General features: G+C 55.5%; 1 protein-coding gene across 2 annotated transcripts in view; it reads left to right on the forward strand.

Annotated features, from left to right (window-relative positions):
- Window positions 1-286: 286 nt before the first annotated feature.
- Window positions 287-17,432, forward strand: part of rau (RA domain-containing protein rau) — a 76,024-nt gene continuing 58,878 nt past the window's right edge. For both annotated transcript variants that reach the window (XM_089579125.1, XM_089579126.1), the window contains exon 1: window positions 287-588. In XM_089579125.1, the coding sequence (XP_089435251.1) occupies window positions 409-588 (180 nt within the window). In that variant the 5' untranslated portion in view covers window positions 287-408. The remainder of the gene's footprint in view (window positions 589-17,432) is intronic.

Genomic DNA, 17,432 nt, shown 5'->3' on the forward strand with positions numbered 1-17,432 from the left:
AGAAGTAGATCGAGACATCGCCGGGCCATGGAGTTTTCCCGGTCAATCCTGAGTCATCCTCCTCCGCCGGCGATGACAACACACGCAACGTCGGTGCGAAGCGCTACCCGGCAGTAGTGAGAGCGGCGCGCTGAGCCGGCGCATCTGGCAAGAGCCGGCGAAGCGTCGGCGAGCGCCGCTCGACGTCATCGGCACGCGCCATCTCCTCAGCCAATGGGAAAAGTTTGCGCCGCGACGTCACACCGCGGCGCGGCACCTCCGTGGGCCGGCCTCCGAGCGTGCGTCGATCGGCGTGCGGCCGGCCGGCAGTCGCAGAGAGGTCTGGCGTTCGGTGGGTCGACGGCGCGCGCGTTGTCGCCTTGTCCGTGCCGCGGGACTGGTGGAGGATAACCGCGCCGTGACGGCACCATGCTCAAGCACGTGCACACGTCGACAACCACCCTGTCTCCTTTCCGCTGCATCAAGCCGCAGGCCAACGATGCGCTGAGCCTCAACAGCAGCGTGAGCTTCGGCAGCGGAGGCGCCGAGCAGCTGTCTTCGCGATCGTCGAGCACGAGCAGCCTGCACGAGGCGCTGCCGCCCAGGAAGGTCAGTTGCTGCTCCACTTGGGTGTCCCATGCCCGTCGTATCCAGTGGTGGAGCACAAGCACGCCTCAGGATTCGCACCGGCTTGAGCGCCGCAGGGCACGTGCTTTTTGTGACCGCGCTGTCAGTGCCGAGCGCTCCGAAGGCGGATCTCGGAGCCGAATCTTGTGTTTATGCTCAGCCCCTGGAAATAGTTTCTGTATATGTGCTTGTTTGGATCACGCACGAAAGTTCATTTGGCTCAGCTTGCAAACGCGGATGCACTGGCTCATATGCGAGTACTTACTGTATGCAACGTGCTCGGTGACGTTGCAGCTTGATAGGTCTTTTTTGACAGCCACTTGTTTCTAAGTGCAGGGCTGTTCTGTCTTATGTAGAAATTCGCGGCTATAAAAATTACTTTTCAGGTATCCTGTAATTATGATCTTTCAAAAACAGCGCGCACTACCGGAATTGGCCGAGCACCTTAACTACTTCACGAAAAACAGGAAAGAGCGAAAAAAAAAAAGAAAAAACGTCACCTCCTGCTGTCGGCGGCAGTAAGAGCAGCGTGTTTACTGCCTTATCTGGGGGGGAGCTTCTTCTCTGCCAGTTGGGGAAGCCCCGTGTTTGCTTTAGCGCGGCAGCCCCTTTTGCTTCGGACTCCCCAGGCTTCCCCCTAAACGCGGTTTGGGAGGGGACGACGGGCAGGCGCCGCGGAGTTTTGTCTTTGGCGCCGCCGGCTGGGATGGCTTCCCCAAGCTGGCATGTGGTGGGGGCGGAACAGAGGGGTATTTCAAGGACGCAGACAGCAAATGGTTGCCTCGGTGCCGGCAGTCCGTTGCCCTGAGCGCGGACAGTCACTTCATGCGAGCTTGCGGCGATGCCTTCCGGCAGCATACGCCATGCGTTGAGCGCAACCGGGCTTGGCAGTGGTTGTAGCTGGTTTTCTTGCATGTGCGTGTGCTTGGACCCTCTTCTACTGAAGTGGGGAGCGGACAAAGTATGGACTGCCGTTGTTTTTCCAAAAGTTCTCCGCGCTCTGTGCGGGCATTGTACAGGTCCCTCCTGTATGAAAAGGAACAACCAGTTTGCACAGAAAGACAAAATTTTGGAGATATGTTCATAGTAAAGCTGTAAATGATTTTTTTATATTTATGCCAAGACGAAAACTACTTAAAAAAGTCCGGTTATCGCACGTAATTATGGAGTAATAATTAATTGAATGCGCAGACTTTGTTATCTTTCATATTCCCTGCACGTTTTCACAAAGCGCTAGCTTGCGTGCTGCTTGACCGTCCGCTTTGAAATTCTGAAATTCGCGAAATAGAACTATCCAGCGAGTGTGCGCCGGCTGCATAAATACGATTTTATTTTAATTATGCGACTGCCATTCCGATCTCGGTTTTCTCAGCGCTTGACGTCCATGTATCACCATTGAAGTTTGCCACTGAAAGGACAACAAGAAATCGCATGTGTTCCTCAATAAGCGTGCTCCCGCGATTGTCCGTGTAGACGAGTGCTGATGCTGCCCGTGCGTCCGGCCTCAACGCACGGACGGTGTCTGTCAAGCTGCATCGGACGTAGTTAGTTGACCCCTGACGAAGAGATCGCTAGAAGCTCACCGGAGTTTCCTTTTTTTTTTTTTTTTTTTGTCGACTGCAACTTGCTTCGGGGCCGATGCTGTCAGGCCACATGCGATCGTCCGAAAAGAAGCAAAGCAAGCGTTGCACTTTGGGTCCACATTTGCACTGCTAATCCTTTTGTGTGTCGCGTGTAGGCGTCGCTGAAATGCTCAGCGCAGGCGCTGGGAATCGAGTGCCTCTGTGGGGCTGGCGCGACTTGATGGTGCTTTCGACATGGGCCGTTTCGTCTGGCGTTAAAGCCGTTCACGCGCAGGGGGAGGACCCGCCGGAAACAAAAGGACAACGAGGATACCCGCCGTTTATGCAGCTGTTGCGCACACACCTCCGCGGCGGCTACCGTTCGCGCGACCCCGTTTGTCCGAGAGGCGGCAGTCGTTTGTGTTCATCGGCTTTTTGGCGGCTGGCCGCCGGCAACACAATGTGAGCACACGCACACACGATTCGGGCCGCTAATGTTTCGTGCGCCTTGTTTTTGCAAATTGTGTTTGTCGGCCAGCCCGCAGAAGATATTGTCTCCGAGCCATTGGGAATGGCTCCCGTGCCGCAACGCCGCCGCATGCCGGATGGCACGCAGCTTTCGCAACCGGCCGCATGTGGCGCGGTCCGGGCGTCCAGCGTGTCCTTGCCGTGCTGTGTGCCCTCCAGGCGTGCAGGAAACGCGCTGTTCCCTCGAAAACGCGCGGGGAGTTTGCACAGCTCGACTGACTCCATACTTTCCACCTCGTGACATGATGTTGAAACAACATCTGTTGGCTTTAAAAATTTATACGCCAAACAACGCTTATGCAAGGCGCATTCCTGTGTCATACTTCAGGTGCATTGGTGTGCGTTTTTGAATAACTGGTCAGATGATGCGCCCCCGAATAGCATGAAAAGTTGATGCGAGGCTCACTAAACTTATCTCACCCTGGGTCGTATCGAAATTGAGAGCCGCCTTCCTTATCGGCCGCTATGATTGGGCTACTGTCCCTTTGCCTGCCGTGGTGCATTTACATTAGGGAATTTTTGTGAATCTGCCTTCTGATTTCCGGCTGAACCCGTAATCTTTTCATTGCTTTTCGTTTGTAATTTTGGCAAAGGAAATTTTCAAAAGTTCTTGAACATTTTTCAGAGATTGAAGAAGTATATATGATGGAAATTATCGGACTTCATCCAATTCTCGGCGCCATTATGGTAGTGCCAATAATCCTTGCACAAGAAGAGAGAGAAAATAAACGGCCCATGTAGTTTTAACTGGCGTTGAAATTTGTTTCAAGAGCTTATCTTCGTACCTCAAGGCACTGTGAACTTATATTGTTGAAGGAATGGTAGCTGTAAGTCAGGGTAATAGCAGCCATCATGGTGCCGGTCAGAGCACGTCATCTGAAAAGGTCGAGTTTTTCGGATCAGTGCGCCCTGTATTTGGTCCGAAGAACTGCTGGCGGTCGGGAGGCTTTTCCATAGTGGCTGTCATTACGGTTAGCAAGGCTATGGAAAGGGCGTTTGTGGGAGTACGATCTCCGCTCTCGCTCTAAAGGTCAGTGTATTTATTAACCCCTTCACCGTTTTGTTATGTCAACGAATTTCTGAACAAAACTGCTTATTTTTTTTATTCCTGATTTTGATTAATATTGCAATAAAAACCATGCATTCGATCTTTAAAAAAATATTTGAAGCAAACATGAAGTCAAATTAGCATATTGAAGTTTATTATTCCTCGCAATACAGAAAACCAACTTCCTGCAGGTAATAAGCGATAAATATATTCAAGCAAGTCATCAGATGAGCTTATAGTGGTCTAACCGGGAGCTGCGAAAAAAGGAAACAGAGGGGGTCGCGTAGGGATGTTGCTGACGTCGATCTAGATCCAATGTCGTGCGCTCGCGATGTTGCATTAGAGCTGTCCTCTTCTTCATCGGAAGAGCTGATCAGCACAGCGTCATCACTATCGTCCTCGCTCCCTGAAACAATGTACACTTCGTTGTCTGAATCACCATCGTTTGAAGAAGGTGACGAGGAAGAAAAGCGTCTTTTCCGAGAAGACGGCTCAACAAAACACGCATCGCCTCCGCCGGACGCCATTTTTAAAACCCAGGTTGCCATACAAAAAAAATGTTTATGCGGTAGAAGAAAACGAAATTATCAGGTCAGTGCTGCCATCTGTCGACTAAAATGCCATCTAAGCCCCACACGAGCGCTGCTCGTCCGAAACGCTGAAAGGAAGAACCTATTCGGCGAGGACGAGCTACAGTCGTCCAAAACGGTTTGGGGACGGCTTGGCAAGGACGAGCGCAGCTCGTCCAAAACGGTTAAGGGGTTAACTCTATGCTTGAACCACGTTTCGACTGAAGATATAACGAAAGGGAATGGGGGGGAGGGGGGGGGGGGAGAAATGCTCAAAAAGTATATTATGACAGTTGTTAAGCCGTGGCCCACTGTATGACTTTCGTGACAGCTAACTGCACGTACAGAAAGTGTGTGTGGGTGTGTGTGTGTGTGTGGGGGGGGGGGGGGGGTATAAAAACCAATGTGAACTCCTCCTCAAACCTCATTCTTGCGGTCTCTTGTCGCGCGTCGTATCAGCCGCCTTGAAGTCGCCGGTGCGACTTCTGCAGTCTTTCCGCTTATCTGTTGTTGCCTTCTGCGCACAGATAACGCGCAGAAAAGTGAGGGCAAGGCAGCAGTTACATTATTACCGCTGTGAACGGAAGTCGACCAAGTAGTGGAATTATTTTTTTTCTTTCTTTTTTTTTAGCGGGGGTACTTCGCTTGCTATTTATATCGCTGCTTCGGAACTTGGTACACGTCGCGTAGTGTGTTTGCTAGGCCATGGAGAGGAATTAAAAGTGCCGGAAACGGTGCCGGATTTAGAGAGGGAGCTTACATAGGCTCAAGTCCAATGCCAGCGGATGGGAGACTAGATCCAAAAGATGGGGCCCCCAGCGATCGATACAGGCGTTTCGTGGGGGAGCCATGAAAATTGTAATCGCACAAATAAGACTCCCCCCTCCCCAGCCTCCTCTTCGAAGAGTCCCCGTAGATCCGCCCTAAACCTCGCCAACCATCGCGGGCATGAGGAAAGGTCACTGGTTCGATTTCCAGGATCTTCCAACCAGTGTTAGGCCGTTCGTGGCGCCCGAAGTGCAACTGCAGAGAGTGCATTAGCAACCGCTCACTCGCAGCCGCGCGACCATTGCGCAGATAAACGAAGCAGTCGTTGTCGCAGTGTACATGAGCGAGGAAGTCAGTCCCAGATGTGGTTATCAGCTCAACATGCCACGCTATCCTGCGCAGCGATGGTATAACACTGCTTCCGCCCCTGCTTGCCTAACTGCGAACACTCCGAGGAGATGGTTGCGAGAGAGTGCCTGTCTCTGATGTCGTGTGAGTCATGCTTGTTTTTGTCGGCGTCGCGTTTTTTCCAGTCTCAAGCGGAATGTGCATAGGTCGCTCGCTTTGCGTCGAGAAGTTCCGCAAAACCCGTACAAGGCTGCGCTGTTTCCAGCGACGGCTTTTTGGCCTTCGCGCTTATGTTTTGTGCTTTATAACCTTTACCGAACAGGGGAAATCGAGTCGCTGCTGTCTCTGTATGCATAGTTTTGGTTCATTATTGAGCTGTGTAATTCATTATGAACTACATTCATACCGCTCAGTAGTCGTGGCGTTCGGTTACTCAGCCCATGGTACGGGTTCGATTCTGACCGCGGCAGCCGATATTAAATGCAGACGAAACGCAAATGACGCCCGTGTGCTCGTAACTTGATCCGGTGTCCTCCATTACGGCGTCCCTCATTATAGCCCACAGTCCAGTTGTGTAAGCGAAACTCAACCAATCAGAAGCGTATCTTCTCCGCGCGAGTTGCTGCTTTTCGCGTCGTTTCTCTCAGTTTAACAGGAACGATGAGAAGGTTCACTCTGCCCGTTGTGGACAGAAAGGAGGGTAGGTGTCCTGGAAACGTGCTACTGTGATACAGGTGCCCGGCTGCCGTGAGATAACTCCCGGCGGCATTGCCAGGCGGCGCGTGACGTAAAGACACTCGGAAAGACCATTTTACGCGTTCAGCGATGCGTTGATCTCGCGCTGCTTCGCCTTTTATCCGCGAGCGACGACAGGGTTGCGAGTCGGTTTCACCGGGCTGGAATAAAATAGCTTCTGGGCTGTCCCGTGCTTGTCGGTACAGCCATCGGCTTTGGCAAAATGAGCGCTCCCCTCGGACTGCAGGCTGACCCTGAAAGCCGCGCTGGAAAACGCCCGAGGCCCGCACTGGGCTCTGGTTTTTAATTGCGGCTACCGGCGCTTCGACCGTTGCCGCCGCTGCTGCTGCTGGCCGTTCTCCCCGCGCGTCACTATCGCGCTAGCGGCCAGTCGAGTCCGCGCGCACAAACCACCTCGCTCTTAGCGCGCGTTTAGAAAAAAGGCGTCCCGTGGGAAAAGACCGCGGCGATGTCGGGCGCTCTGGGCTGGTCGGCGCGGAGCGCCCCAATTGGGAGCGAGCCTCCGCTTTCTTTCGCGCGGAGGTCGTCTTGGACGCGTTCCACGTCTCATTCGTCTGTCACCGGCTCGCAGGCATACGCGCGGAAAGATTTGGACGGCCGAGCAATGCGCGCGGTTTCGTTGTGGGCCGCCGCCGCGACGGCGTTTGTCGCGTGCTGGCGGCGGCTCGCTGGAGGCCGTTGCTGCGCTTCACGCGCCTCGTGTCCCCCCCCCCCCCCCCCCCCCCCCAGCCCTGGCGTCCACCTCTCGTCGGCGTTGGTTGCGTCGGGAGGCGCCATTTGCGGCCGACGCGCGTGCCTCATTCATCGGGGAGCCCTTGGAGGCTGCCTCCTCCGTGGGCACGATTCGCGGATGAATGCCACCTCCTAATGAGCCCCGGGGTATGGGGAAATGTTCTTTCTTTCTGCGCGTCCAAGGGCGCACGAGGCTCTGGTGTGGGCCGCCGCGGAGCCTACACGTTTTTTCGGTGTCCCTGTTGGGGCCGCGAATTGTGCTGCGTGGGAATCCGAGGACTGACCGCGGCCGTTCCTTTTTTAGCGAGGTAGCATTCCTTCCTGCCATTCTTCACTCTTGCCCTGCCTTGGTGTTCTTGTTTTTTTTATCTTCCTTAAAAGCTGTGATTTTATAGCGGGTGTCGGTCATGTCTTGTTTGCTGGTGGTGTTGAGCTGGACGGCTCTAATAAGCCTCCAGTAAATTTCTCCAACTCTTGCTTCAGGCAATCTGGTCTTGACAATGCGGGATAATAAATGGTCTGAATAGCGCGTGTCCGCGTCGCGCATATCGCAGCTGAGGACCGCGTGCGCACCCAAACTGGGATGTGTTCATGGTCAGCTGTACTGACTCTGTGCTCTGACGGCGTCATCAATGACATCACCTTCTGTCTACCTCATTACGTTTGCCAGCGCGATTAGGTGACGGAGTGAGACCCATGATACCTAAAAGAACATCGGTACCTTTGTGGATGCCGTATGTATAACGGCAGCAAAAGTTCACGGGATGCGGGCGGCCGGGAAAATATATATATATATATATATATATATATATATATATATATATATATATTTCAGTGCAGTCGCGTTTGGCGGAAATGTCGAAACGTGTTAGGAGACGGGCTTGTCCCACGCGCTTGTTAGTGTTCCTGTGGAACACTAGAGCTGGTAGCAATACCGAGCGTCTGGATTACGATGCAGTGCTGCAATATTTTTTCTTCGAGAAAACGCATGCCGTAAGCGTAAATAAATTTTACGGAACATAGTGCGGCGACTTGAGGTGAAGAAAACTGTACGTGTATTTACATGCGAGACGTTCCCGCGAGTTCCCCCTGCTTTGCTTTGAGCTTTCTCTTCGGCAGAGCCTTGTCTCTCATCTCATATGGCATCCACGCTCTTCTGTCTTGCTTGTGGTCATGGCCGCTAAGATTTTCGAGGCTGCGCTCCAGGCAACGTTCGTTTGACGTTGTTTTTGTTTTTTTCCCCAGAACAGTTTGGAGGAAGTCGTGGCTCTCGCGTTGAAAGCCCGCGTTTGTGCGGTCCGGCGAGTCGGGACTTGCGTAATTAGCCCTCGGTGCTCGATCGCTGCGTCCTGCAGCGCCAGGCTGGCTGAATGTGCCAGCTCACTGGGTGTGCATCGTCACTGCTGCCATACCGGTTCATGAACGGGCGGCCGGTGCTGCGCGTCGGTCGTCTTCCCGGTCCGCCGGCAGCGAGTGGACGCACCTGTCCGCAGGGCGGAGCGCAGGGGACCGTTCCACCGTGCCGCGGGGCATCGGCAAACGTCCCGGGCCGCGCCGACGGGGGCGCGGATCCGCAAGAGCAACCGCGCGGGACGGAGCCCCGAAGGGATTCTTATTTCGCCTCGGATCTATTGTGAGATCATTCGCGACCGTTGTGTTTGTGTTCGCACTGGCCTAGTCTCTGGGAAATACAAACTTCTCTTCGCTCGGCTAGGGCGGGCCGCGGGGGACTGTGGTGCGGTCAACGAATAGCGAGATGGGGTGGGTGTACGCAGTCCCCGTTCGGCTTCTGTGCCACCGGGGCACTCGCATAAACTGATATATCCAGCACCTCTACCCCCTTCGCTGTGTTTGGACACCCGGCGCCATTCGTACGGATCAGTTTGCTCGGAAAAAGGAGCAGATACTTTGAGCTGCAGTGCAGATGCTGACGACGCGTGTCTCCTCTGTACTCAACGTTCTCTGCACGAGGTTGCGGGCTCGAATTCGGGCCGCATTTCGATGGAGGCAAAATACAAAGGACGCCCGTGTGCTGCGCGATTTCAGTGCGCGTTAACGAGCCCCAGTTGGTCGAAATGAATCGGGAGCCCTCCTCTGCGGTGCCTCTTTGCTTCTCTCCATTCATTCCCGCTTGTCGCGGGTCGGGTGTCCATCGAGGTGTCCATGGCCGTATCGGGCACAGGGGAATAGCCAGGGGAGGGGGGCAGTGCGCAGGCGCAAGACAACAGCGCCCCTCCCTCCGGTTATTGTCCTGCGCCTGACACTGTCCTAAAAGCATCTATTTACTGCGCCTTTCCTTTGCCCCTAACCACCCCACCGGCGCACGAGGCGTCACAAGGATCAGCGGCATCTAGTGTGGTGGCCTGGCATGTCACCCCCCACCCTCTGTTCTTCTGCCCTGCTTCAACGTGAAGCTCACTGCGTACGACACGACTGATAATTCGGCGAAACATCACACGGAAAAACCTGCACCTCAGCGTAACGAAGAATAGTAGCAAACACGTTACTGGACCGTTTCCTTTTCGGCGTTCTTCGCTACCATACAGGGCCGTCGCCTTCGTCTCATCGCGTGGTGGAAATGCTTCTCGTTTGGGTGAACGCGGGTGCACAGGGACGGCGCGTGCTGCTATGGTGTGCGGCGGCGGGGGAGTGGAAGGAGGAAGAGGGCAATTTGGGGCCCTTGTGTTTCGTGCCGTCTGGTCGTAATTGAGGCTGCGGAGGCGGCGGCACGCTTGACACTCGGCGAAGAGTGGCCGCCGCGCGCTCGCGCTGGTTGGGCCGAGCTTCTGCAGGAGCGCGGCAGCAGGACATTGGCCCTGGGGACGCGCGCGCACGATACGCGGCCGACAAGAGGAGCGGCTCGTCCCCAGCGGATGAGTTTTGTTCCTCCTTGATGCTCGCTTCCCCTCGCCGAAGGCTTTGTCTCTTCCCGGCGCTGTATGTGTGTGTGTATATATATAACGGCGTGTATAAGAGGCTCACTGCATCGGCTTCCTGCCTTCGCGCAGCTCGTTGCTACGGGGCTGCGGGCCCCTACGTCATGCTTCCCTGCCTCTCGTTTTGAGCGCCGCTCATGTCGTTGTTGTGGAGGGGATTAGTCGACAGGAAACAGGAGGAAAACGTCTCACGCGAAAGCGGCCCAAATGCTTACTTTGTGTCGCTACGTCCGGTACCCTCTCTGCTCTGTTTTATGGGGTGTGGAGCATTATTTGTTAGCAGCACCGCAGACTCGGCTCTGTAACAAAGAGAATTCGTCTCGTGACTGCAGAATGCTGCGGTCGGGACGGGATCGTTGGACAGACAGCCTGTTGCGGAAAAATTTCGTTAGGAAAGGAAAGCCGCATCAACTGTCTCACTATCAATGGGCACCTCAACCGAACTGTGAGGAAGGGATGAAGGAAGGAGTGAAAGAAGGAAAAAGAGAAAGAGGCTCCCTAGTGGGGAGCTCCGGATTAATTTCCACCACTGATCGAGACGCCGTACAGCGCGCGGATGTCTGCTGTACACGTCATCGCTGGCGAAGCTGGTCGTGCTGGGGGAGGAGGAGGTTGTGGAGAAAGGAAAGGCGCGATAACTGTCTCACTCTGGGAGGATACCTGGATCAGACTGGGGGGAAAGGGGTAAAGAGGCTAGAAGGAGAGAGAGAGAGAAGTTTTCTAACCACGAATGGTTTAATGCGTGAGTGGGTCGGTGCAGAAAATAGTGGCAGAGCAATCGCGGCATTACGTCAGGGTCGGAAAGGCAGGGAGGAAGGGAGGCCTTAGCTGGTTGTAGTAATCACAAAACACGGCTCTTGTATTGTGTGAAAAGGGCGAGGCGGACGAAAATTTTCGCTCTTGGCCAGTGTACAGTATGTGTCCTACTTAAGAGGGAACAGGAGAAATGGTTAAATCGCCTCCTAACGCGGAGGAAAGTAGGTTTCACCGCGAAGCGAAAAAAATGCGTGGAGAGCGCGGGCGGAGGAGCCTGATTCCGCGCTCGTGCTTCGCGGTGAAACCTACTTTCCTCCGCGTTAGGAGGCGATTTAACCATTTCTCCTGTTCCCTCTTAAGTATGACACAACGAGCGCAAGCAAGCGCTGTTGCGCACATGCCGTGTTTGCGCATCTTTGCGTTCAGGTGAATAGAGTGACTTCCGCGAAAACTCATGTCGTTAACCTCTCGACAGTACTTCAGTGCCGACTGTGCTACCTTTCACTGCACCCTGTTGCCAACACGGAGGATGGGAGGGTGCGCGCAGCATGAAGTAGAAAGAGCCTCGATGAAACTTTCATGACCGCTGAACGATGCGCCGCGCATGACAGAAATATGCTCTCAAAAACAGCCGCGCGAAGCGAAAATGTATGTGAGAGCCGCGCTCTCTGCGGCCTTGCCATGCGTGGAAGACTACGTCCGCGGCGTGCGTCTGCCGCAGGCCTTGCGTTTCGGCCTTGTGGCATTGGAAATAAATCCACTATGCCGTCGCCGTGGCGTGCCGCACTCCGAAGGGGGTTGCGCGTACTCTACGCATAATATGTGGGGAAGAGTAATCTCGGCACGTAACTCCGACTCTGTCTGTGACGCAGATGGGATGGCGCATTCGAGCTGGTAAATAAGACTCGACCTACAGGTCATACCGAACGCCATGTCATATCCTGGAGATGTACTTCGAGGTGTCAGAAGTGAATAACCCGTCGTCTAGGCTTCTGTGCAGTTTCGACTTGTTTGGTCCTGGAAATAAGTGGATGGTATTCCAGGCCTTCTCATTGCTAGCGCGTTTCCGCTGGCTTTCGCTGTGTTGTCGAATGTCTTTGCGAGTAGCAGGCTTTGAAAAAAAAAAAAAAGTACCCATATGTGCGAAATTGATCATTCTCTACTTTACATTCATATATCGCTGGGAGTGTTCATACCCCTCCTGGCGCAGTGGTTAAGCTATATGCGCAACTGGCCCGGCAAGTGGCTGTTTCAAACACAGCCACTGATGGGTCTTGTGGGACTCAGGTTGCCCTTCCCGAGCAACCTCTCGAGACCTATCAATAATGTAACTGCCACCTGCCACGGTGCGCATGTTGTGATGACGTCACAAGGTCACCTCTGCGGGATTTCTGTGGGGAATTCTCACTGACGCCGTCGCCGAAGGCGATGCCGGGTTTTCCGCTGAACGGGACCCTTAACGCTATCGCATTAAAAAAAAAAAACTGCAATGGCTGCTTAAACGCCACCAGGGAAAATATGCTCGCAAGGAACCCTCCTCGCTGTCATCCGTGTGCTGGTCGACGCAATACTTACTGCCTCCCTGTCAGCACTGCGTTGTGCGCTAAGCGATCCGAGTCTTTCAGCTTGGAGCGCGCCGATCAGCGGGTGCGCAGATAGGCCGCCGGGGTAGCGATTGGGCGCGTAATTGCCGGCAAGCCGTCGATTAACGGCCGCTTTGGCGGTCGACGGCGCGCCTCGCGTCCGCCGCCGCCCATTGAGTCTGTTCCCTCCGCGAACTATCGTGCGGGGGGCACGACAAGCGCGGAGTACTTTCATTCAGTAGTAACAGGTGCGCGGTAACAAGCTCCGCGTAGTATCCACTGCGACTCTGCTTTGTAGGGCGGTGATTGTGTCGGCAGCCACCCGCCGCCGGGGACGGCCCTGCCCTTGTCACGTGCCTCGCTGACCGGGTCGCGGTGTGCGACGTCTCCATCGGAGATGCAGAGGCGTCGCCTGGTACGGTTCTGGTCTAGATCGCGCGTGTCGCGAAGACGGCCTCCTCGCCTCGTTTTCGGGCCGCAGACCGGTCCAGGAAGGACGCTGCCGCCGCTGGTCGCGGCGACCCGCGGCCGGATTCGAACGCGCCGTGTATGTGGGACGCGCTAACTACCGCGTTGGGCGCAGGGCGTCATCTTCGGCGCCCGCCCTCTGCCACCGTGCGATTGCGGCGGTGGGCAAGATTGCCGCGACGGGCGCGATTTTCATACACCCGTGGCGGCGCGTCGTCCCCGCGTGGGCGTTTCCTTGGCCGCGCGTGCGGCGGCGCGAGGCCTGTTATGCGGGACGCGCAAAAGCGCTCGTGATTTGCCTGCCGAGCGGGGACGCCGGCGGCGGGTCAGCGGCCCTTCGCGCCTTGTTTCCGTCCGCTCGTCACGACGTGGTCGCCCCCGTCTGACTGCCGTCTGCGGCAGCGCGCTTATATGAGGTCACGCTGGCGGCCGACCTTCGGGGCCCGATCGGCTACCGCAGCGCGGCTAATGTGCCCGGGCCCCGCTCCGTCATTAATTACGGCGGCACCGGTTTTCGCGGCGCGACGCCCGACGGGAGCTGATCGGGCAGCGCGCCTCGTTCGCCCACCCCCTTCCCTCTTTTGTGCCATCGATCACGCGACCGTGTCGGAACATCCTGCAGCGATACCTGTTTCCTCGACGGGCGCCGATGCTTTCGCCACCGTGTTTCCCATTTACTATGTTTGGCTGGAGAGAAGCACGCTTTGTTAGAATCGCTGCGAAGCACTCAGCGGTTGCTTCGAAAGCTCCTGGACGAAACGCGGCAACATAGCCGGAAGAACTGTGCTCTCGCGTTTTGGTCTAGCACTCAATCTTTCCTAGTCTGAAAATTTCCCAGTGAAGCCATCGTCTGAATCCGTGCATGGTTCTGCACGGTTATTCCGGAGTGTGCAATGAGTAAGCGGGAATATTATGAATTATTTTAACCATGTGCTGGCGCAGCTGTAAATCGCGTTGAGATGTTGCTTCTCGCCTTCAGCACCTCTAGCAGGCGACACTTAGCTTGGCGTTGAGTTTTTATAACCACCTTCCACTGACTGCTTCGTGAAGTCACATCTTTTATTCGCAGTGAAAATCGATTGTTCGTGTCTTTGTTGCTCTCTGACTTTCGCTCGACGTAGCAAAAGCCGTGTTCGTTAGTGAGATGTTTGGAGTCGAAAATGGGATGTTTTTTCCCGCCACTCTATCCTGCAGTTGATAATAATGATATCGAGGCTATTATGGACTCCGTGTCGCTAGCTGGAAGTGTATGGCGGTGTGGTGTAGCCTCGGAGATCCGCGCTTAAATAATTATTGGACGTCTTCGCAGTTTTCTTGTGCAAACGGCTGGTGGGGGCGCTGCCTATGTTTCGTTCTCTGGTGTTTTATATACCTTCAACAGCTCCGTTTCCAGCGAAAGCAGCCTCTTGGTTATTAGAACGCGGCAGTCGATCGATTTTAAGCAAACTTGAGTTTTCCCTCGGAGTCTGAGCTTTTGTCTGCTGGCCGCGAACCTCTTTCGTGTCAGTGCGAATGCCGCGCTCGCTTATGCGCGCCGTGACCGATAAGCGGCGAGAGCATGAGTGTTCGCTGACGCCGGCCCTACCGGCCGCTGTCCTTTGCCGCCCGAAGTGTGCGCAGATGCAAACTAATTGAAGGGAAGGAGAACGCTCTTTAGGCGGCAGTGGCTGGCCGTTTTCCCTCTTCGTTACGCGCGCTCTCACGGCCCAGCTGTACTACGCGCATGCCCGCGTAGTTATGTGGCATTTTGATTGCGCAGCGCTGCGGCGTTTCCGCACTGCGCGCACCCCGGGCGTGTTCATCGCGTGGCGACGAAAATTTCCCATGGCTGGTCGGCGGAAGAGGAGGAGGGGGGGGGGGGGAGGGAGGGAGGCCTACTTCTTTGTCCCGATGTCGACCGCAGCGCCGCGCGTAATCTCCCTCGCTGGACGCCGATCTCGCATGCCCGGAGTAATTCCTGTCGCGGGGACCCGTTTCCGCTTGACGTACGGCTGCTGCGGCTAGCCGCGCTCATACCTCATTTTATCTCGTCGTCTTGTGGGCTGCGTGCTCTTTTGTTGCGGCCGAGCCGGCTGTTAATTACGTAACGTGCTTAACTACTCAATCATCGGTGTCTTGAAATTGGTGTCTGTCCGTATTCGAGGGAGGGTAGTGCGATGAACAGGACAGGTAAGTGAGGGTGCAGACGGGACGAGCTCTCGCCCAGCTACATTCGCGACAAGTATTCGCGGAGCTGTGAAGTGACACCAGTACTGCTTGTTCCAGATTGCGAGAGCTTTTTATGTGGTAAATTGGTCGTGTAATGCCGGCGTAGCCTGACCCGTTTGTTTCGCGTGTATGGATCTACATCTTATAGATCCTGGGCAGAAAAAAAATATATATATCAAATAGAGCATTGCCGAAAACAAAGCAGCGATCGCCTCTCCCTATTCACTGTGCGAAGGTGTAATACTATAGACGCGCAGCGGAGGCGCCCAGTTCGATCGAGGGACACCGTGGAAGAAGTGTGCGGGGCTCTGCACACGGGGTAGCTGGGTGGGGTGCACGATCAAGAAGCCGCGCATAGTGGGAAAGGATGGAGTTGGGGGGGGGGGGGGGGGGGGGGTGAAGCTGCTGTAGTCGCAGGAGGCGAGCGAAGGAGATTCACGACCGGAAATGCGCCGTGTAGCTGGGGGGGGGCAACAGTAGGGGGAGAGTGAACAGAGTCCACCCAGAGCGCCCGGCGGCGGACGCCTGAGGGGCAGGCAACCATGCGTCTCCTGGCGAGAGTGCTCCTGCATTGGAAATGCTGGCCGGGAAAGAAAAATGTCGAAAAACGGGGGAACGACGCGAAAAGGGAGAATTAACGAGAGACTCGTCACGGAGAACGCGCGGAGTGAGCTGGCGCGGTCTTGTCTCGTTTCTTTCTCGCGCTTAATGTTTTTCTGCGGCGGTTTTTCATCGCCGCCGTAATTGCGGAAGTAATATTAAAATGTGTCGGTGGTAATATTGCGGCCAACAGAGCCTCCTGATCCGTTCGATGAACGGCGCCGTGTGCGTTGAGATTGACCTCTTCACGCTCTAGCCCCCGAGCACTGCTTGCCACGGATGCGCCTAGACGGGTACTGTTGGTAAAAAACAAAGTGGCAGCAATTTCTGCTCGGCCCGTTTGGAGGAGGGCCTTCTATTTACTTCGTCATGCATTCTGCGGTCATTCGGCCGCGAGTTGTAGTTTGCCTTTTGTGCTTGCGTGCAAGAAAGCTCTAGGGCCCTTTACCGAACTATCGTCTTTGTTTTGTCGAGTGATAGGAACTCGACGACAGCCAAACGAGTTCTTTCTCGCGTCTTCTGTGTGCTGCGACCCCGTGACCCGCGTGCGGATGCGAGCGCCCCCCTTCCCCTATATCTTTTTTTTTCTCACCGGGAAGGGGGCGCCGCAACGCGGAGCGAGCGCCCGTCTTGAACACCGTGTTCAAAGGCTTGCACGCACGGCAGCAGCGGCTCCCGAAACTGGTTTCGCAATCCCGGCCCCGTCTGCTGCTGTCGCCGGCGAAAGTGACACGCAGGTTTCTTCCTTGTAGTTTCCTTCTTTTTTCAGTCGGGGCGTTCCCCCCTCCCCCGGCTCCCACCTCACGGTTGCGCGGTTCGCTTGTTTTTGTCCGCTTGTGTTGTTATTTTGGGTAATGGGTTCCGCCGCCAAGGACGTCCTCACCTCCCTCTCCGCGAGGCGGGCGCCCTCTTCTTCCACCTGGCCGATCTCACGGGAAAGAACGGCGCACCCCTCGGAACGCTGCTCGCCAGCGCAGAGCAGGATCTGGGGAGGAAGCCCGGCGTATCCGCCTGGCGCGTATGTATACTACGCCGAGAGCGCGCGCGCGCTCTTCTAATCGCCCCGGCAGTGGAGGCGCTGCTCCTTCTCCCATCGGAGAGGGAGAGAGTGCACGAAGGCGGGCCATCTCATTGAAGGTGCGCCGCCGGCCCGCCACTCTTACCGTCATCTGATCGAGCCGCTAATAGGTCTCACGCTGCTGCGGATCGTTCCGCGAGTCCTGCGCCCCCTGCGCGGGCCCTCCGCCGCCGTTGCGTCACGGGCGCTCCTCTCTGGGAGCGGAATTTGGGGCCAGTGTGTTTGTGGAGGCTATTGTGGAGCACTGGCGCCCGCGGCGGAAGAAGAAAGCGCACCGCCATTCATGGATTGCTGTCCCCAGGGGCCGCCGCGATTCAAAGTTCTCGCGTGGATGGGAACGCCGGGTGCTTTCCGTTAGTGCGGCTGCTAGGCGCGGCTGCGATGAGTACAATTTGTCCACCAGCGCTTGACTGGGCGGTGTAGCTCCGCAAGTTTGAGCAGGCATAATGGCGGAGAAAGTAAGGACTCCACACACGAGCACGCATTCACACGGGATAAACCAACGATTGTTCTGTGTGAATGTGTTCCTCTGTACTTGTCGTACTTTCGCTGTCACCATGCCTCCTCACACTGCCTACAATCGACATGCCCAACTCTCAGCTTAACGCATACCACCGCAAGGCCCCTCAAAGTGCTCGTAATGCGCGAGTTTCCAGAGTTTCACTGCTTCCTCTACATCGCTCGACGCTTAAATCGTCAGGCGCTTGTATCTTTGTATACCTAGCCGATATGCGCTAGCAGTTATAAAAACATCGACACCGGCATGCTGTCCTGTCTCGTTCAGGCGTTCGCAGAAAGCGCTCCCTACGCGGCACGCAGAGCAAGCGATAGTGCGAGTGTCGTGCACGTGTTCATAACAGTCCGTGGCGCGGCTGTTATGACTCAT

The sequence above is a fragment of the Amblyomma mixtum genome, chromosome 3, assembly GCF_055824585.1.
Source record: "Amblyomma mixtum isolate Tamu chromosome 3, ASM5582458v1, whole genome shotgun sequence".
Lineage (NCBI taxonomy): Eukaryota > Metazoa > Arthropoda > Arachnida > Ixodida > Ixodidae > Amblyomma > Amblyomma mixtum.